At 48.2% G+C, this 21,452-nt stretch overlaps 1 protein-coding gene across 1 annotated transcript in view; it reads right to left on the bottom strand.

Annotated features, from left to right (window-relative positions):
* SPATA5 (spermatogenesis associated 5) overlaps nt 1-21,452 on the bottom strand; it is a 494,680-nt gene that overhangs the window by 57,245 nt on the left and 415,983 nt on the right. The window contains exon 14 of the mRNA XM_029587990.1: nt 19,032-19,196. Coding sequence (XP_029443850.1) covers nt 19,032-19,196 — 165 coding nt within the window. The remainder of the gene's footprint in view (nt 1-19,031; nt 19,197-21,452) is intronic.

Below are 21,452 nucleotides of genomic sequence, written 5' to 3'. Positions count from 1 at the left end.
AGGGCAAAGAGATGCACAGAGGGAAAAATAACCCTAATTTTAGATACACAATGCTCAGTTCTGCATTGGGAGGAACCACCCAGGACAAGGATCCTGGAGTCTTTGAGGACAGTAAGTTGCAATCCTCGGCTCAGTGTGCATTGGCGGTGGCCAAAAAAGGCAATGCTAGAAATTATTCGGAAAAGAATGGAGAATAAATCAGATCATCATAATGCCTCCTTATAAATCAATGGCACGGCTATACCTCGAGTACTGTGCACAATTCTGGTCAACCCCGTCTCAAAAAAGCATATAGCACAGTTAGAAAAGGTACAGAGGACACTAAAAATGGTTAAAGGACTAATCTCAGCTCTCGTCGATAACGTTGTCTCTGTCCCTAGGTCAGTCACTTTATCTCCCTGTGCCTCAGTTCTAATCCCAGCTCTCCTCGATAACGTTGTTTCTGTCCCTAGGTCACTCACTTTATCTCCCTGTGCCTCAGTTCTAATCCCAGCTCTCCTCGATAACGTTGTCTCTGTCCCTAGGTCAGTCACTTTATCTCCCTGTGCCTCAGTTCTAATCCCAGCTCTCCTCGATAACGTTGTTTCTCTCCCTAGGTCAGTCACTTTATCTCCCTGTGCCTCAGTTCTAATCCCAGCTCTGGTCGATAACGTTGTTTCTGTCCCTAGGTCACTCACATTATCTCCCTGTGCCTCGGTTCTAATCCCAGCTCTCGTCGATAACGTTGTTTCTGTCCCTAGGTCACTCACTTTATCTCCCTGTGCCTCAGTTCTAATCCCAGCTCTGGTCGATAACGTTGTTTTTCTCCCTAGGTCAGTCACTTTATCTCCCTGTGCCTCAGTTCTAATCCCAGCTCTCGTCGATAACGTTGTTTCTCTCCCTAGGTCAGTCACTTTATCTCCCTGTGCCTCAGTTCTAATCCCAGCTCTGGTCGATAACGTTGTTTCTGTCCCTAGGTCACTCACTTTATCTCCCTGTGCCTCAGTTCTAATCCCAGCTCTGGTCGATAACGTTGTTTCTGTCCCTAGGTCAGTCACTTTATCTCCCTGTGCCTCAGTTCTAATCCCAGCTCTGGTCGATAACGTTGTTTCTGTCCCTAGGTCACTCACATTATCTCCCTGTGCCTCAGTTCTAATCCCAGCTCTCGTCGATAACGTTGTTTCTGTCCCTAGGTCAGTCACTTTATCTCCCTGTGCCTCAGTTCTAATCCCAGCTCTCCTCGATAACGTTGTTTCTCTCCCTAGGTCAGTCACTTTATCTCCCTGTGCCTCAGTTCTAATCCCAGCTCTCGTCGATAACGTTGTTTCTGTCCCTAGGTCACTCACATTATCTCCCTGTGCCTCAGTTCTAATCCCAGCTCTCGTCGATAACGTTGTTTCTGTCCCTAGGTCACTCACATTATCTCCCTGTGCCTCAGTTCTAATCCCAGCTCTCCTCGATAACGTTGTTTCTCTCCCTAGGTCAGTCACTTTATCTCCCTGTGCCTCAGTTCTAATCCCAGCTCTTGTCGATAACGTTGTTTCTGTCCCTAGGTCACTCACATTATCTCCCTGTGCCTCAGTTCTAATCCCAGCTCTGGTCGATAACGTTGTTTCTGTCCCTAGGTCAGTCACTTTATCTCCCTGTGCCTCAGTTCTAATCCCAGCTCTGGTCGATAACGTTGTTTCTGTCCCTAGGTCAGTCACTTTATCTCCCTGTGCCTCAGTTCTAATCCCAGCTCTGGTCGATAACGTTGTTTCTGTCCCTAGGTCACTCACTTTATCTCCCTGTGCCTCAGTTCTAATCCCAGCTCTGGTCGATAACGTTGTGTCTGTCCCTAGGTCACTCACTTTATCTCCCTGTGCCTCAGTTCTAATCCCAGCTCTGGTCGATAACGTTGTTTCTCTCCCTAGGTCAGTCACTTTATCTCCCTGTGCCTCAGTTCTAATCCCAGCTCTCCTCGATAACGTTGTTTCTGTCCCTAGGTCAGTCACTTTATCTCCCTGTGCCTCAGTTCTAATCCCAGCTCTGGTCGATAACGTTGTGTCTGTCCCTAGGTCACTCACTTTATCTCCCTGTGCCTCAGTTCTAATCCCAGCTCTGGTCGATAACGTTGTTTCTGTTCCTAGGTCAGTCACTTTATCTCCCTGTGCCTCAGTTCTAATCCCAGCTCTGGTCGATAACGTTGTTTCTGTCCCTAGGTCACTCACTTTATCTCCCTGTGCCTCAGTTCTAATCCCAGCTCTCGTCAATAACGTTGTTTCTGTCCCTAGGTCAGTCACTTTATCTCCCTGCTCCTCAGTTCTAATCCCAGCTCTGGTCGATAACGTTGTTTCTGTCCCTAGGTCAGTCACTTTATCTCCCTGTGCCTCGGTTCTAATCCCAGCTCTCGTCGATAACGTTGTTTCTCTCCCTAGGTCACTCACTTTATCTCCCTGTACCTCAGTTCTAATCCCAGCTCTCGTCAATAACGTTGTTTCTGTCCCTAGGTCAGTCACTTTATCTCCCTGTGCCTCAGTTCTAATCCCAGCTCTCCTCGATAACGTTGTTTCTGTCCCTAGGTCAGTCACTTTATCTCCCTGTGCCTCAGTTCTAATCCCAGCTCTCCTCGATAACGTTGTTTCTGTCCCTAGGTCACTCACTTTATCTCCCTGTGCCTCAGTTCTAATCCCAGCTCTGGTCGATAACGTTGTTTCTGTGCCTAGGTCAGTCACTTTATCTCCCTGTGCCTCAGTTCTAATCCCAGCTCTCGTCGATAACGTTGTTTCTGTGCCTAGGTCAGTCACTTTATCTCCCTGTGCCTCAGTTCTAATCCCAGCTCTGGTCGATAACGTTGTTTCTGTCCCTAGGTCAGTCACTTTATCTCCCTGTGCCTCAGTTCTAATCCCAGCTCTGGTCGATAACGTTGTTTCTCTCCCTAGGTCAGTCACTTTATCTCCCTGTGCCTCAGTTCTAATCCCAGCTCTAGTCGATAACGTTGTTTCTCTCCCTAGGTCAGTCACTTTATCTCCCTGTGCCTCAGTTCTAATCCCAGCTCTGGTCGATAACGTTGTTTCTCTCCCTAGGTCAGTCACTTTATCTCCCTGTGCCTCAGTTCTAATCCCAGCTCTCGTCGATAACGTTGTTTCTGTCCCTAGGTCAGTCACTTTATCTCCCTGTGCCTCAGTTCTAATCCCAGCTCTCCTCGATAACGTTGTTTCTCTCCCTAGGTCAGTCACTTTATCTCCCTGTGCCTCAGTTCTAATCCCAGCTCTCGTCGATAACGTTGTTTCTGTGCCTAGGTCAGTCACTTTATCTCCCTGTGCCTCAGTTCTAATCCCAGCTCTGGTCGATAACGTTGTTTCTCTCCCTAGGTCACTCACTTTATCTCCCTGTGCCTCAGTTCTAATCCCAGCTCTGGTCGATAACGTTGTGTCTGTCCCTAGGTCACTCACTTTATCTCCCTGTGCCTCAGTTCTAATCCCAGCTCTCCTCGATAACGTTGTTTCTGTCCCTAGGTCAGTCACTTTATCTCCCTGTGCCTCAGTTCTAATCCCAGCTCTCGTCGATAACGTTGTTTCTGTGCCTAGGTCAGTCACTTTATCTCCCTGTGCCTCAGTTCTAATCCCAGCTCTGGTCGATAACGTTGTTTCTGTCCCTAGGTCACTCACTTTATCTCCCTGTGCCTCAGTTCTAATCCCAGCTCTGGTCGATAACGTTGTTTCTGTCCCTAGGTCACTCACTTTATCTCCCTGTGCCTCAGTTCTAATCCCAGCTCTCCTCGATAACGTTGTTTCTGTCCCTAGGTCACTCACTTTATCTCCCTGTGCCTCAGTTCTAATCTCAACTGTGTCACTGACTTTCTGAGTGACCTAGGCCTGTCACTTTATCTTTCTGAATCTCAGTTCTAATCCCAGCTCTGCCACAGACTTTTGGTGCGACCTTGGATAGGTCACTTTGTCTCCCTGTATCCCTGAGACCCATTTGAAAAAGGATTTTCAATTTTATCTGGCTCTCCCGGGTAAGAGATGACATTGTTTTATTTTAGTTCTCCTGCCGGTGTCTCTTGAAGTAATGCACACCGAAACGCCTAGAGCACAGATCCAAGAGAAAATCAGTTCAGGCTCATTTCCATGTGCACTGAGCTGTGAGTACTTGTTTCCTGAACGCAGAGTTTCCAAGGCAGCCTAGGTAATAAAACCACAATGAAAACCTGCTACAAATAATACACAGGCAAAATTCAAACATACGCAAACAGCAGCAGCAACCACGAAAGATCTTGGACCTCCTCCAGGACTGGGTTCTCATCTGCTTTTTTAAAACGACAACATGCTCTTGCATTCATTTGGAAACTTGGCCCGGTGCAGAGCCTAGGCAGGCTGGGGGAAGGACACGGTCAGATCAGACTTTGCGGACCTCGGTCTCGCTTCCTGGGGGAAACGATCCCAAACCCTGCATTCTTTTTTTTTTTAAAGCACAAGCAGACACATTTTTTGGAGGACGAGAGCGATCCCTGGGGAAAAAAGCACCGCGTCAGGGACCTGTGCCGATCACCGGGGTTTGGAAAACAAAGAGGAGTTGCTTACCTGGAAGTAGGTGCCTTCTGAGGAGAGCAGTTCACCTGTCACACAACTGAACCCGGCGGCGGACGGACGGACAGACAGAAGCTTCCAGAGATCTCTGCAGAAGGCAAGGGCCTTTCACCGCTCCTGCACGGCGGTCCCCGCGCCGCAGCGTCGCCACGGCTCCCCTCGGTTCTGGTGAACTGCTGTCTTCACAGAGCTCATGTTAAGGTTCAAGCTGTGAAGCCATGCAGCTTCACTCGAGCCACTTGGGTGGGAACTCCCTAGCTAAGGGATGTGAATGGGTGGGACCGAGCTCCACACTGCGGCTCTACAAATCTCCTTCAAAGAAGTCAGAGCTTGGGTGGATGGCCAACGCTGCTGCCCATGGGCCATAACCCTACGGGCTTTCACAAGTCCTTCACAGAGCGGGCCTCCCTCGGTGTAACAGCAGAAGACGCAGTCTGCAATCTAATTCTGCTGTCTTTTGCCTCCGCACTTCCAGTCACTGCCGTCAAAAGCTGGGTGGATTATCTATGGGTTTGAGTCTGTTCCAGGTAGGCAACAGGCTCTCTTGCAATCCAAAAAGCCTTTTCGCCGTTATGGATTAGCTAAAGATTAGCTGCAAGGCCTTGATGCCAAATGGAAGAGAGGATGCGATGATGGGAGATGGAAGACCTGCTCATAAGAAAATGAGATTTGCTGGTCACATACTCAAGAGGGTCTGGTGGCAAATTAGCCAGTCTAGTACTATAGTATAGAGGAAAACAGAGAGAATGGTCATGATCTGGAAACATGGGTAAAGTAAACAGAGAAGTAGTGCATCCCATCTGCCAACCTTCATATTGAAGACGGCCCTTGATAGTAAATGATGAAGATGCTGGCTGTAAGCTAGATTTTTAGAAAAGTAAATTTGCTTATCTGTAAATAGAGTTCTCTTTAGACAGCAGGTTGAATTAGCTATTATGAATGGGTGACGCCATCCGGTGCTGCCAACACAGACCCAGCTCTCAAAGCTCAGTAAAGACCTTACTGAGCATGTGCAGAAGTTCCCATGTGCATACGCTGCCTCATGAATCCCTCAGTCTCTTCCAGAGCTTAAGCTTTACTAAGCTAATTGATTCTACAGGGAGGCAGACAAATATTAAGATGACAATTACATCCTGCTCTCTATGGGGTCACATAGGGTCCAGATGGCAGAGACATGGTTTGCTTTGAAAGGCGTCTTTTAACTTCTGGAACGCGGTCACAGCTTCCATAGACCAAGGAGCAGCGTTGGCTCCCTTCTTAGTCATTGCTGTTAATGGAACAGTCAATGAAGAATAATTTTTAATAAAGGTCCGGTAGCAATTGGTAAATCCCAAAAATCGTCTTAGAGCTTTTAAACCAAAGAACAGATGGGTTGTGACCATTTCTGAATACTCTCAAGCTTCTGCTCTCAAACAGCACTAACTGCCTGTACTCAAACAGAAACAACTCTATCTAAGAAAAGCTAACACTGCAGTGTGGACCTGCGAGCATGGACTCAGTGCACTTGGCTTTGCTCCAAGCTATCCTCGGTATAGCTCACAAGCTGCAGGACCAAGAGGGTGACTTGGAACTCCTTGCTGAAACTATGGATTGTCTCACTACTCGCCTGTATACCCTGACTTCACCCGCCACCGCCACCACCTGTACCACTGCCGTTCATCTCCTCCAGCGCCCAGTCTGCCCATTCCTCAGCTGCCAGCACCACCCCAGTATGCAGGGGATCCCAAGCAGTGTTGGGCATTTCTAAACTAGTGCAGAATGCACTTTCAGTCACAGGCTCCTCTGTTCTCCAACAACCAAGCCAAGACGACTTATACCTCTCTCTGCTAGATGGAGTAGCGCTGACCTGGGCCTCCCCCTTCTGGGAACGAGGGGACCCTGTCTTACTCAACCTCCAGCAGTTCATGGAACAATTCTGCTCTGTCTTTGAGGAGCCATGTCAAGCAGCTTTGATGGCCTCCGATCTCCTCCATGGCTCCCAAACCCTGGGCAAGCATGCTGTGGAATTCAGAACCCTAGCCTCTGAAATAAATTGGCGGGAGGACAGCCTACTCACCAACTTCCAGGAAGGCCTCTCGGGGACGTTTAAGGATGAGCTCGCCACCTGGGAGCTCCCCACCATGTTGGAGGCCCTTATTGTCCTAACCAGCAAGATAGACTGATGCAAGAAAGGGCCAGGGAGAACCTTCCAGAATGCAGAAGCGTCATTTTGGCCCCTTGATTCCAATGACCACGCTCACCTGTTACTGCCTTACTTTCAGCCTCTCCTCTTCCAGAGGAACTGATGCAATTCGGCCACTGCCCCCTAGCCCCAGAAGAGAGGCTCAGTTGCAGGCAACAGGGCCTCTGTCGTTACTGCACAGCTCGGGGCCATCTCCTGGCTCACTGTCCTGAGAGGTCGGGAAACTTAAACACCTAGGGTCATTCAGGGAGATGATCCTAGGCCTTACTGTCCCTGTTCCCCAACTCCTCTTGCCAGGTATACTGGAACTAGGCGCTATGTGTTTCTCTACTCAGGCCTTCGTGGACTCCGGTTCTAGGGGGGACTTCATTCTGCAGGACCTGATCTGCCAGCTGAAAATATCCAGACATCTCCTTTTGAGCTTACCATCCAGCCACGTTTCCATAACCCGAATAGACCAATCAGAGGAGCCTATCAAGGTACACTACACGTTCCACTAGCGAAAACCCCTGGTAGTAAACGAACACTTTCTACAGCCGGCCTTTCAAATTGGAATGCTCTTCCCCCAGATCTCAGACAAGATCCATGTCCCCTGTCTTTCAAGAAAAAACTTAAAACATGGCTCTTCAAGTTAGCATTCCCTGATTGAGATTCCTCTTACAACAATGACCAACCTTGACCAACTGGTCCAACACTTAACACCGTCTCTTTAGTTATGATTAGCCATAAAGCCATTAAGAAACTATAAACTCCCGTTTGTAAATATTTTGTTTTTAAATTTTATTTAGTTAATAATTGTCGAATTATACTCTGTATTTACTTTAAGAATGACGCATTTACTTTGAGAATGATGTTAGCTCAATATTGTTACTTGTCACTTTGTTCCATGTAATGCTCTCATGCAAAGTTTTTTGTTCTCTGGAAACCGGTGTGATTTGTAATTTCTACAAGAATGTCGGTATATAAAAAAACCAAAATAAATAAATAAATAAAAGTATTGCACCAGGCTCTAAAACAGCAATGCATCTCCTATTAGGAAAATAGAACAAGCCAGGCTGCTATAGATCCCTGCACAGAATACCCTACCTCAGTCACACATGCAGAATACTGACCCTCATCAAATTCAGGCTAGAAAGACCATAAAGTTGAAATAGAAACACCGCAGACAAAAATTGAACTGGAAACTGCAACAAGCAGACTCTGTATGCAATGCAACAATGGAACAACAGAAGCATCACCATCCTCATAACTCAAACAATAAAATCAAGAAATGTAAATCAATCATGACACTAAAACCATACTAAGGAAAAGAATCTTTACAAAGAAGTGGTAAATAGAATAGCATCCAATAATTAAGAACTCATTTATCAAGCAGCAATAAAATATTTCAAAATAGCAGACATCAAATAATAATTAAAATGAATAAGGATGGAAAATTCCTCTGCTCTCTCTGTACCTGAAAACTTATTTATTATAAAATGTATAGGCCTTTTCAAGTGGCTTACATCATAAAACAATCACAAATATAAAACAAAACAAGGATATGAGCTTTGTATGTGTGTCACCAATGGGGTTCTTTCCGACATTTTTCCCCATTCAGAAGGGACCAAGGCCTTTTGACCTAGCGATAGAGATTTTAGCTCAGAAGGGCCGATCAGACCCGATGATCCAAGGCTTTTGGGTGGGAGGTAAAATGCATGTTATTTCTCTGTATGCCAACAATGTCTTAATTTTTCTTGCTAATCCTAAAGTGGGGGAGAAACAACTGATCCGAATCTTAAAATCATTTGGAAGGATAGCTGGCCCTAAAGTCAACTTTAAAAAATCAGCGATGTTCCCAATCGGAACCAGAGATATTCCACAGGGCTTCGCCCCTTTTAAATATTAAATATTTGGGTATTTGTGTGCTGTGCAAGGGTGGGGAGTTATATAAACTTAATTATGCACCCGTCTTTGATACAATCCAAAAGGATCTGAGGGACTGGACTGGGCATTAGCTCTCCTGGGTGGGGAGGGCAAATGTTATCAGAATGAATGTTCTCCCGAGCCTGTTATACCCCTTTCAGCATGTACTCTCTTATCTGTAACTAACAGTACGCCGATTAAATTCCCGTGGGCCACAGGCCCCTTAAAAACCTTATGGGGGCCTAAAGGCAAAGGGGGGTTGGCGCTCCTGGATTTCCAAGCTTATTTCTGGGCAGCTCGCCTCTTTGGGGATAAAGCCACACCTTGCTATTCCATAGAGGTTGAGTTGGCAGGAAGATCAGGTGCCAGTTTACTTTTACCGCACTCCCCACCGTCCGCAGAGGGCAGACGGGCCTGTCATTCGCCACCACTGGGCAGCTCGCCTCTTTGGGGATAAAGCCACACCTTGCTATTCCATAGAGGTTGAGTTGGCAGGAAGATCAGGTGCCAGTTTACTTTTACCGCACTCCCCACCGTCCGCAGAGGGCAGACGGGCCTGTCATACGCCACCACTGGGCAGCTCGCCTCTTTGGGGATAAAGCCACACCTTGCTATTCCATAGAGGTTGAGTTGGCAGGAAGATCAGGTGCCAGTTTACTTTTACCGCACTCCCCACCGTCCGCAGAGGGCAGACGGGCCTGTCATTCGCCACCACTGGGCAGCTCGCCTCTTTGGGGATAAAGCCACACCTTGCTATTCCATAGAGGTTGAGTTGGCAGGAAGATCAGGTGCCAGTTTACTTTTACCGCACTCCCCACCGTCCGCAGAGGGCAGACGGGCCTGTCATTCGCCACCACTGGGCAGCTCGCCTCTTTGGGGATAAAGCCACACCTTGCTATTCCATAGAGGTTGAGTTGGCAGGAAGATCAGGTGCCAGTTTACTTTTACCGCACTCCCCACCGTCCGCAGAGGGCAGACGGGCCTGTCATACGCCACCACTGGGCAGCTCGCCTCTTTGGGGATAAAGCCACACCTTGCTATTCCATAGAGGTTGAGTTGGCAGGAAGATCAGGTGCCAGTTTACTTTTACCGCACTCCCCACCGTCCGCAGAGGGCAGACGGGCCTGTCATTCGCCACCACTGGGCAGCTCGCCTCTTTGGGGATAAAGCCACACCTTGCTATTCCATAGAGGTTGAGTTGGCAGGAAGATCAGGTGCCAGTTTACTTTTACCGCACTCCCCACCGTCCGCAGAGGGCAGACGGGCCTGTCATTCGCCACCACTGGGCAGCTCGCCTCTTTGGGGATAAAGCCACACCTTGCTATTCCATAGAGGTTGAGTTGGCAGGAAGATCAGGTGCCAGTTTACTTTTACCGCACTCCCCACCGTCCGCAGAGGGCAGACGGGCCTGTCATTCGCCACCACTGGGCAGCTCGCCTCTTTGGGGATAAAGCCACACCTTGCTATTCCATAGAGGTTGAGTTGGCAGGAAGATCAGGTGCCAGTTTATTTTTACCGCACTCCCCACCGTCCGCAGAGGGCAGACGGGCCTGTCATCCGCCACCACTGGGCAGCTCGCCTCTTTGGGGATAAAGCCACACCTTGCTATTCCATAGAGGTTGAGTTGGCAGGAAGATCAGGTGCCAGTTTACTTTTACCGCACTCCCCACCGTCCGCAGAGGGCAGACGGGCCTGTCATACGCCACCACTGGGCAGCTCGCCTCTTTGGGGATAAAGCCACAGCTTGGTATTCCATAGAGGTTGAGTTGGCAGGAAGATCAGGTGCCAGTTTACTTTTATCGCACTCCCCACCGTCCGCAGAGGGCAGACGGGCCTGTCATTCGCCACCACTGGGCAGCTCGCCTCTTTGGGGATAAAGCCACAGCTTGGTATTCCATAGAGGTTGAGTTGGCAGGAAGATCAGGTGCCAGTTTACTTTTACCGCACTCCCCACCGTCCGCAGAGGGCAGACGGGCCTGTCATACGCCACCACTGGGCAGCTCGCCTCTTTGGGGATAAAGCCACAGCTTGGTATTCCATAGAGGTTGAGTTGGCAGGAAGATCAGGTGCCAGTTTACTTTTACCACAGTCCCCACCGTCCGCAGAGGGCAGACGGGCCTGTCATACGCCACCACTGGGCAGCTCGCCTCTTTGGGGATAAAGCCACAGCTTGGTATTCCATAGAGGTTGAGTTGGCAGGAAGATCAGGTGCCAGTTTACTTTTACCGCACTCCCCACCGTCCGCAGAGGGCAGACGGGCCTGTCATACGCCACCGCTTATTGCGACTATGGTATGGAGATGGTCATTCGTTGGCCGTGTCCTCCCTGTGCCGGGATTCTGCCTTGAAGTACATTCGTTTGGTGAAGAGGCAAAATATGGTTAGGAGAGGGTTTACGATGGTTGGGTCAAACGTATGAGGATGTCCTTTTAGTGACTTTACAATTTGACTTAACAGATCAAACGCGTTCACACTATGACCACTCAGTAAGAGTGTTGGCTAAAGGCATAGAAGAGGGATGCAACTGGTCAGAGCCTACCCCACTGGAAAAAGGTTTTTGGTGGGGAAAGGCACCAGAGCGCCCTAACTCGGCACTGTATAACTTAGACACTTTAAATACCGTCATTCCACGTGGATCACACAATCATATCTGTGAAAGGAACCGTCGTTCCCTGTAGACGAGTGCTGGAACAGAGAGTTGGGAGTGCTTATTGACTCCAGGGGATGGCAGAGTATCTGGAGAAATGCACATAAACCCTCCCTGTGTGCCCATGGGGCAGAGTGGACGGTCAAATTGCTCTTGCGAAGTTGCAGATAATCCCCTTCTTTTTTTGCGAAATCTCGCCGGCCTCTTCCCCGCTTGTTGGAGGGGTTGTGGCCACGTGGGGACTTGCTTTCATGTACGGTGGGAATGTCCCTTGGTGAGGGCTTTCTAGCTAAGGGTGAGCAGCCTGACTAATCAAACGCTGGAAAGGAACACTGGGGTTTACACCCATCTTGTGTCTTCTGGGTTGGTGGGAGGGGCAGCTGATAGACAAGATGGCATTGCGCTTGATACACGCTGCGCACTTTTCCATAGCTACTAAACGGAAGACGGTGCCTACCTCTGAACACAGGAGGGGTCAGGTGTATAATGTCGCATTGGATGACAAAGTGTATCGAATATATTGTGTTCAATTGTTGTTGTCTGACCTTGCCTATTATTGTTCTGTATGTTACATAAAAAGTTACAAAAAAACCCCCATTTAAACATTTTATAGAGTAAACAAAACAAGGACACCGTTCATCAAATGGCACCATACAAAGCAGAAATCTCAATACAATTAGACAATTTCCAGTCACCCTGAGCTTATTGAGATTTGGGTGGCACAAACCTTCTTCACATACAACCCAATGAGGCTGCCGTTCACACAAAAAACACAACCCAGGCAGGCTCCCATTCTCTCACACACACACACACACAACCCAGGCAGGTTCCCATTCTCACACACACACACACACACACACACACAAAATACACAGGCAGGCTCCCATTCTCATACACAACCCAGGAGGGCTCCCATTCTCATACACACATAACTCAGGCAGGTTCCCATTCTCACACACACACACACAAAAAACACAGGCAGGCTCCCATTCTCATACACAAAAAACACAGGCCCGCTCCCATTCTCAGACACCAACACACACAACCCATGCCCGCTCCCATTCTCATACACAAACACACACAACTCAGGCAGGCTCCCATTCTCATACACACATAACTCAGGCAGGTTCCCATTCTCACACACACACACACAAAAAACACAGGCAGGCTCCCATTCTCATACACAAAAAACACAGGCCCGCTCCCATTCTCAGACACCAACACACACAACCCATGCCCGCTCCCATTCTCATACACAAACACACACAACTCAGGCAGGCTCCCATTCTCATACACACATAACTCAGGCAGGTTCCCATTCTCACACACACACACACACACATAAACACAGGCAGGCTCCCATTCTCATACACAAAAAACACAGGCCCGCTCCCATTCTCAGACACAAACACACACAACCCAGGTAGGCTCCCATTCTCATACACAAACACACACAACCCAGGCAGGCTCCCATTCTCATACACAAAAAACCCAGGCCCGCTCCCATTCTCATACACAAAAAACCCAGGACCGCTCCCATTCTCAAACACAAACAACTCAGGCAGGTTCCCATTCTCATACACAAACACATACACCCCAGGCAGGATCCCATTCTCATACACAAACACACACAACTCAGGCAGGCTCCCATTCTCACACACACAAAGATGAAAAACAAAGGCAGGTTCCCATTCTCATACACAAAAAACCCAGGCAGGCTCCCATTCACATACACACACAACTCAGGCAGGTTCCCATTCTCATACACAAAAAACCCAGGCAGGCTCCCATTTTCATACACACACAACTCAGGCAGGTTCCCATTCTCTCTCACACACACACACAAAAAAAACACAGGCAGGTTCCCATTCTTATACACAAAAAAACCAGGCACACTCCCATTCTCACACACACACAGAAAACCCAGGCAGGCTCCCATTCTCATACACAAAAATCCCAGGCACACTCCCATTCTCATACACACACAAAACCCAGGCAGGCTCCCATTCTCATACACTCACAACTCAGGCAGGTTCCGATTCTCACACACACACACATATATAAAAAACACAGGCAGGTTCCCATTCTCATACACAAAAAATCCAGGCACACTCCCATTCACACACACACACAACTCAGGCAGGCTCCCATTTTCATACACACACACACAAAATACAGGCAGGTTCCCATTCTCTCTTTCACAAACACACAACCCAGGTAGACTCCTATTCTCTCACACACACACACACAACTCAGACAAGCTCCCATTCTCACCCACACACAACAAACCCAGGCAGTTTCCCATTCTCTCTCTGTCTCACCACACATACACACACAACCCAGGTATGCTCCTATTCTCACACGCTCACATACAAACAACCCAGGCAGGCTTCCACATTTCAGTGGCATCCCCATTGGGGCCTCTTTTACTCCTCCGCTGCTGCTCGTGCTTTGCTGTGAAAGAGAACAGGAGCCCGTTCCACCGCTTCTCCTTGTGTGCCAGCCCTGCGGTATTCAAAATTCGCGGGGCTGTTGCTTCCTTTATGCTGATCTCGTGCATCACAAGATCAGCATAGAGGAAGTGCCAGCCTTGAGAGTTTTGAATACCGCAGGGCTGGCAAACAAAAATGAGAAGCAAAAGAGTGTCCCTTCTTCTGCTGCCAGTCAGCTTATGTGCACGGGCCTCTTCTTTCTTCCGCCACTGGTGGGATAGGATCCACTGGCAGCTGCAGAGGCCTCCTCTTTCTGTGGCCCCCTTCCTCACGTTCACTGCTGCCCTGTGCACCTGCACCGTTTGCACACTTGGTAGCGCCAGGCCTGATCACGGGGAACAGAGCTCTGCCGGAGACAGCCGAGTCTTTCCCTCTTCAAAACCTCATTCTGTCTGTATTTAAATGATATAATTTGGAGCTTGGCACCTTATTATTTGCCCCCAGTTTGGTATACATTTCAGTAAGAAACGAGGCTGCCAACGTGCGTGCCAGGCATGCAAACCTAGTCAGGTTTCAAACACAGGGATTGCCCGCGTACATTGCAGCTGAATGTCAGCTGCAGGTGCAAGTTTTTTTGACAATGGTGAAAGTTCGACACATGGGTGACATGACTAGAAGAGGCAGATTGTTTTGGAAATTAAGGGAGGGGGCGACTTTCAAACTCCCCATGGAGCTTATACACACAGGCCTGCAAGCTCATCTACACAGGAAAACGTCCTGCAGAGTTATGAAAGCTTGTCTTACATGGCTAGAAACAGGTTTACTTGTGTGAAAACTCGGTTCTCCACACACTCTCCCCCAGATCTGCTCAGGAGGCTATAACTCCACTTAGCACGGGACGGCTGATGTAGGGGGTTAACCCTCTTCTTCCCTGGGTAAAAAGAAACAGCAAAGCTTTTGAAAGGTTACCCTCTAAGTCTGTCAAAGGGGCAAGGCAGTTCTACTGGTGGTGATCTCTTTTCCCCCACCCTGCAGCCCATCACACGCCAAGGATGACGAAAAATGAGAGGTCCAGCTCCATGCTAGTGAAATCATAGGAGAAAGTCGACTCGTCAGTGCCTGCCGAGCAGCAAACCTTCCACAGACTTTCTCTAGGATTCTTTTCTCCACTGTAAGTAATGGTGTTCTCCACCCGTCTCTGTCTACCTAAGCTTTCCTCTTACATCCTTTCAGGTTTTTCTCTGCCTCTCATCCCTGGCCGGTCCTTGCCCCACCTCTATCCTTTCACTTTTTAAATTTAATTCAAAACTTTACCGATAACTGATTTCTCCTCTTCTCCCAACATCATCCCATCCCACATAACCACCTCTACTGATATTTCAGCCTTCTGTCTTGTTTCCTTCCCTGGAATCCATCCTCATCATCTCATCTGCTCCTGTCCTCCTACCCAGAATCCTCACTAACCCTTTACCTTCCTGTCCCCTACCCAGAATCCTCACTGACCCTTCCCCTTCTCTTCCTGTCCCCCACCCAGAATCCTCGCAGACCCCTCCCCTTCCTGTCGCCTACCCAGAATCCTCACTGACCTTTCCCCTTCTCTTTCTCTCCCCCACCCAGAATCCTCACTGACCCTTCCCCTTCTCTTCCTGTCCCCTACCCAGAATCCTCGCAGACCCCTCCCCTTCCTGTTCCCTACCCAGAATCTTCACTTACCCCTCCCCTTCCTGTCCCCTACCCAGAATCCACACTGATCCTTTCCCTTCCTGTCTCCTACCCAAAATGCTCATTGACCTCTTCCCCTTCTCTTCCTTTTCCTACCCCTCATGGACAGGAGACTTGAATTCTGAACAAATTGCTGGGACTCTGGGCCAACAACCAAAAACGCCAGGAGTTGCTGCAAAAGCAGGCCCAGAAGAAAAAGTCGCTGGAGTGATGCAAGCCGGAAGGAAGAAGAGCATCAACTCCATGTGGCAGGAGGAGGATAAGGAGGAGTGATGGTCTCTGAGCAGCAGAAAAATTAGGAGCATCAGGCCCCTGCAGGGAAGATGTAATGGGGACAATTCTTCAAAGAGACAGAGATAAGATTGAAGCGGTACAGAGAAGGGCGACCAGAAAGGTGGAGGGTCTTCAACGGATGTCATACGAGGAGAGATTGAAGAATCTAAATATGTACACCCTGGAGGAAAGGAGGAGCAGGGGTGATATGATTCAGACTTTCAGATACTTGAAAAACTTTAACGATCTAAAGACAACGACAAACCTTTTCCATCAGAAAAAAATCAGCAGAACCAGAGGTCACGAGCTGAGGCTCCAAGGAGGAAGACTAAGAACCAATGTCAGGAAGTATTTCTTCACGGAGAGAGTGGTGGGTGCCTGGAATGCCCTTCCAGAGGAAGTGGTGAAGTCCAAAACTGTGAACGACTTCAAAGGGGCGTGGGATAAACACTGTGGATCCATCAGGTCTAGAGGACGCGTATAAAGAGCAGGCAGCAAAACACTGCACGGAGCGGCAGTAGCCACAGAGGCATTCACGGAGCGGGATGCCAGTGGCCAGTGGTTGGTGTTCCACCTTCATGGAGTGGAAGGATGGAGGGCTGCCATCTCCCAATTAAAAAAAGAAAAAAAAAACAAACAAAAAAACAAAACAAAACAGGGATGGGTTTATGGGCTATAGGTAATACCAATTGTTAGGCTTATTCAATTACCAAGTATTAGACTTTTCAATATTTGATGATAGTTAATGTGACTTTCAAGGCATACTTCACTTTCAATGCATATCCAGCATAGCTCCCTGCTTCAACGGCAGGGGAGAAGAAAAACTAATACTTCACGCATATCTCTGCTTCAACGGCAGAGAGCTATGCTGCCGCTTAACCAACTAATCAAACTTAACATTTCACTTGGATGCAGCTCCATCACTGCTCTCTACATTAATGGTGGGGGTGAAAGGGAAATAGAACCTAAGGTTACTAAGAGCCAAGAGAAACAGATAAGTATGAGAAAAAGAGAAAAGTGTGAAGCTTGCTGGGCAGACTGGATGGACCGATTGGTCTTCTTCTGCCGTCATTTCTATGTTTCTATGGACAATGTCAGGTCCATGTGCAGGAGGAGTGTCAGCCCTACAGGTCTGGGGAAAGAGAAGGCTGCTGTGACTGGTGGGTTTGAGGTGAGGAAAGAGAATGAGTGAGTATGTCTGTGAAAGAGAGTGAAGTGAACGAGTGTGCATATGTGAGTGAATGAAAAGTGAGAGTGAGCATGTGTGTGGGAGAATGAGCATCTTTTGTGTGAAAGAGAATATGACAGTAAAAATGTGAATGTATTAATGTATGTGTGAGAGAGGAGGTTTGTGTGCACGCTACGCTAGTTCTCTTCCCCCTCCCAATCCACAACAATCTCATGGTGCCTGGAAATCAAAAGTTCCCAGCCCCTACCCCAGAATCCCCCCTCCCTATCGCTACCTTTATCCTTCTCTCTTCTGTTCTATCCTTTTGCCTTGCAGTTGACGCTCTCCCATGCCAGCCCCCATCTTTTTTTTATTACTATGAATGATCCGGCCCTTTGGGCTTTGACACCTCTTCCTCTCTTACCACACATCTGCCCATCCATCCACCCCCCACTCACTCAAGTATTAGCATATAAACCAATACTGCAGCTGTCATGATCACAGGATCAGGAGCACAGATGTATAATGTCATATTGAGCATGGGTGTGCCACCAGTTTGGAGATTATATATATATATATATATATATACACACACATACACCCACCATGCCAGTGGTCAAGGGATTAAATGTTACATAATGTCCATAAAACAGAAAATGCTTTAGTCAGACTGCACAGTTAAGCAGCTGTAGCCTTCCATAATGATTACAGTCTGCATGGTGCCACCTTGACTTTGAAGATTACTATTTTTTTTGGGGGGGAGGGGGGGCACGGTAATTCCTCCTGCTCCTTTTCTTCCCATTCAATTGGAACCAGTGCTGGGATCCTGGCACCAGGAGCCTTCGCTCACAACGACCTGGGGGATTTTTACCCTCTCTCCCCAAATATTCCTAGTCTGGTCATTGCAGTAAATGGTCCTGAACCGGGAGCCATTGCACCTGGGCACCTTCCAAAATCCTGTATCATGGGTTCTATATCTGGCCACCAAGTGTCAAGGATGATCATAACTCCTCCGCCTCCTCCGAAAGGGCTATAAATACTACCTACGCAGCATCACCAGCTGACCCAGGGTGTGGAGAGCCTGATCCGATGACTTTCTGCAGGGAAGTGCTGCAGTGAGTCACCGGGCCAGCACAAAAGGTAGAATTTAAATGTAAATGGAGAATATTGCATGTATTCATTCCAGGACAAATATAGGATCTAGAACACCAACTTGAGTGTGGTCAACATATATGCTGGAAGCCAAATACACTTGATATTTCCCTTATGCCTGCCAGTGCAACCTAGGCAGTGCTTAAATCTTTCAATTTGCCCCTGTCATGGGGTAGTCTTTCTTCAAAAAATGGATGAGAAATATCAAGCATTACAATTTCTCCAAAAGCATCATATGACTGTGCAATAGAATCCTTTCATACTCAATGAACAAATCATGAGGTGCCATCCAATGGCAAGGCAGCTTTAAAAGTGACCGATGACATCACCGCGTGCTCTGCTTTCGGTGAATCTTTCAAGTGTGGTTGCTGAACAAGCAAGCCCAAAAGGTTGCGCAGTTGTGTAAACGAGGGAGTTCTGGTACCAGGACATTTTGCAAATGCAGCGGTACATTCCGAGGCCAAAGGATTTTCTAGAAGCTGACAATTCTCAGCCCTTGGTCCTGCCTTCCCCTGTGGCCTGAGCACACTTTTAACGCATGTGCTTGGTAAGCCAATTTCTAAGTAGTTTCTCTTGCAAGATCAGCAAGTGGCTCATGGTGTTTGTGCGGGGATTATGACTGTGTATGTATACCTCTCCTGTAAATACCCCCACTCCTGGCAGGAAAGCCTCACAGCAGGGACACTAGGGGAACCTTCAGGCTTGTTTATCCGGGCAGAGGAGAGAGACAGGTTCAGCTGGGCCAATTTATCTGAATAAACCGCTTTGCAATTGCTCTCTAACTATCTCGGGCACAAAGTGAAGATTCAGAAAAATACCTGCACTGCTTCTCAGCAGCTTTCTAGTATAAGACACAATGCCAGTAATTAACACACCAGAAAGGGAACAGTGCAAATTATTTCAGTTTTCGAAACTGTCTGATTGTGAAGGGCACCGCGCGCATTCTGCTTGCGGCCCGGTGGATGTTCCGTGTTTTGATAAAATACTGCCTCTTACTTTACCTCTGCTCCTGAATACTTCTCGGTCCGCGTGACCAGCTGGTCCAAGCTGACCTCCTCGCTGATGGGCATGGAGTGAAAGTGGAGCCTGAAGATCTCTCTGCGTGTGGCCGCGTCTGGTAAAGGCACGTAGATGATTCTGTCAATCCGTCCCGGGCGCATCAGAGCCTGAAATGAAACGGCGACTGGTCAGGCGTGAGGGAACGCTAAGGGCTCGTTTCTTAGTACACGCCAAGAAAAACAGGGGGGCTGGCAATTTGGTCTAAATTATTCTCTGAAACCAACATAAAGTGGAAAAAAAACAACATTAAAAAAAAAAAAATGCTAGGTCCTTTGTTTAAAGCAGGATGGTCAATGATAAGTTTCTGGACTCTTGCTATCCTTGCCAACTGGTTCAGCACGGAGAACTCTCCAAATACTTATCAGAGGTGAGAGAACGGCCCCCAGCAGAGACCCTGACACTTAGCACATAGGGAGCAATTCCCATCCTGGAGGGGCACAAACAGGCCTGGTATTCAGATGATCCACAATGAATATGCATGAGGTATGTCTCCATGCATGACCTCCACTGTATGCAAATGTACAACATGCATGTTTATTGTGGATCCCAGGACAGGAACTGCCTATCCCTGCTCTAGCAGTAGCAGGCCTTGTTCTGCAAAGTGAACATTTTCCCTTTAGAGATAGAATGACAGAGGCCCACAGCTCATTTTTCTGCATCGATACCAGATAATATGAGGAGGGGCCATTTCCAGTAGCTTGAGTTGCCGTACAGCAGTGGTTCTCAACAGGTGTGTCGAGCAGTCATGAAATCTCGGGAGGCGTGTCGAAGAGCCAGTAGAAGACTAATCTTTCCTCATCTGTCTGGGCAGGAGTTGGCTGACTTTTCTTTTATTGGGTATGACAGGAAACTGCTCTTGCTTCCTTCCTCCTTCACCCAGATCAGAGCACAATATCACCAACTCCTGTTCATATGGGCCTGGCAGGACACCAACTTCATCTTCCTCTGCCTGGCCTGGCAGTGAGGCTGCTGATGCTCTCTTCACCCCATGGGGACCTGGATGTGAAAGCAGGAGCATGAGGGAGAAATGTGCATGCTTTATAGATCCGCTGCTGCTGCCTCCTCATCTTCCTCTCCTCAATGCTTCTTGCCCTCATTTGCTGCTGATAAAGAGGGAGGGGATTTTCAGGATTGGACTGAAGTCTTTTCTGCTGGCTGGGAGCCAAGAGGGGGAAATGTACTGGGCAGGAAGGCATGGGAAGATAGGTGGGGGAAAGGAGGTTGGGGTTGCGGGTAGGGAGAGGCAGAGGAGGGAAGGGTTGGGGGCTGCTGGGCAGGGAAGAGATGGAAGCAGAAAGATGGAGGTGTGGGACTGCTGGGTTGGGGGGAGCCGGGAGCGGTGGTTGCTGAGCAGGAAGGGGTAGGAAAGAGGTGGTCAGATATTCTGGGTAGGGAAGGGCAGAAATTTAAGCAGGGGAGAGAGTGAGCACCGGGAAGAGGATGTGGAGTGGGGGGTGTCGGGAATGTTGGACAGGGATATGAGCATGTGAAGAGAAGATTGAGTAAATTGGGAGAAGTGAGTGGTGATGGGGGCATGGAGGGGAGGGACTGGGTACAAGGGCCATACTATCTCAGTTTTGAGAATGTGCGTTTCTTCCCTCTTTGAACTTTGCATAGTGTAGGAGGAAATGTACTTTTGTTTCTGGTCTCCAGTTGTGCACTGTATGAAGAAGATGGTCTTGGGGTTTCCATTCCAGTTTTATTTCCACATTTGTAATTTGTGGTCTTTTATTCTATATTTGGTGAAGGCAGGTCTCTCTGTATTCTGTGTGTATGAGACTGAGATGAGGGACTTTACTAGGCTTTTGTATCAGCCTTAATTGTTGTCTTTTATCAATATTATACTGCACTGGGGTGAACTGTTCCTTTTCATGGGTAGGGCTATTGCTGTTTCATTTCTTGGAGTTAGTGCTGCTGAGGTATGGCAGGTGTGATAGGCAGGTACAGAGTGGGGTTTGTTTGTATTATTTTACAATGCACCTGGTAGTAGAGGGAGTTTGTGATGCTGTTACTAAGATGACACCAGAATCAGAATATCTTTATTGTATGGTGAATTGTATGGGGAAATGTCTTAGATCTGCTCTGCACCCATTGTAGGAAGTGGGGGACGCCTGGGGATGCAGAGCATGTGCTTATATTAAGCCCCTTAAGAACATAAGAAAATGCCATACTGGGTCAGACCAAGGGTCCATCAAGCCCAGCATCCTGTTTCCAACAGAGGCCAATCTAGGCCATAAGAACCTGGCAAGTACCCAAAACACTAAGTCTATTCCATGTTACCATTGCTAATGGCAGTGGCTATTCTCTAAGTGAACTTAATAGCAGGTAATGGACTTCTCCTCCAAGAACTTATCCAATCCTTT

Source organism: Rhinatrema bivittatum, chromosome 1 (genome assembly GCF_901001135.1).
Source record: "Rhinatrema bivittatum chromosome 1, aRhiBiv1.1, whole genome shotgun sequence".
NCBI lineage: Eukaryota > Metazoa > Chordata > Amphibia > Gymnophiona > Rhinatrematidae > Rhinatrema > Rhinatrema bivittatum.
This window is presented reverse-complemented; position numbering and strand designations above follow the sequence as displayed.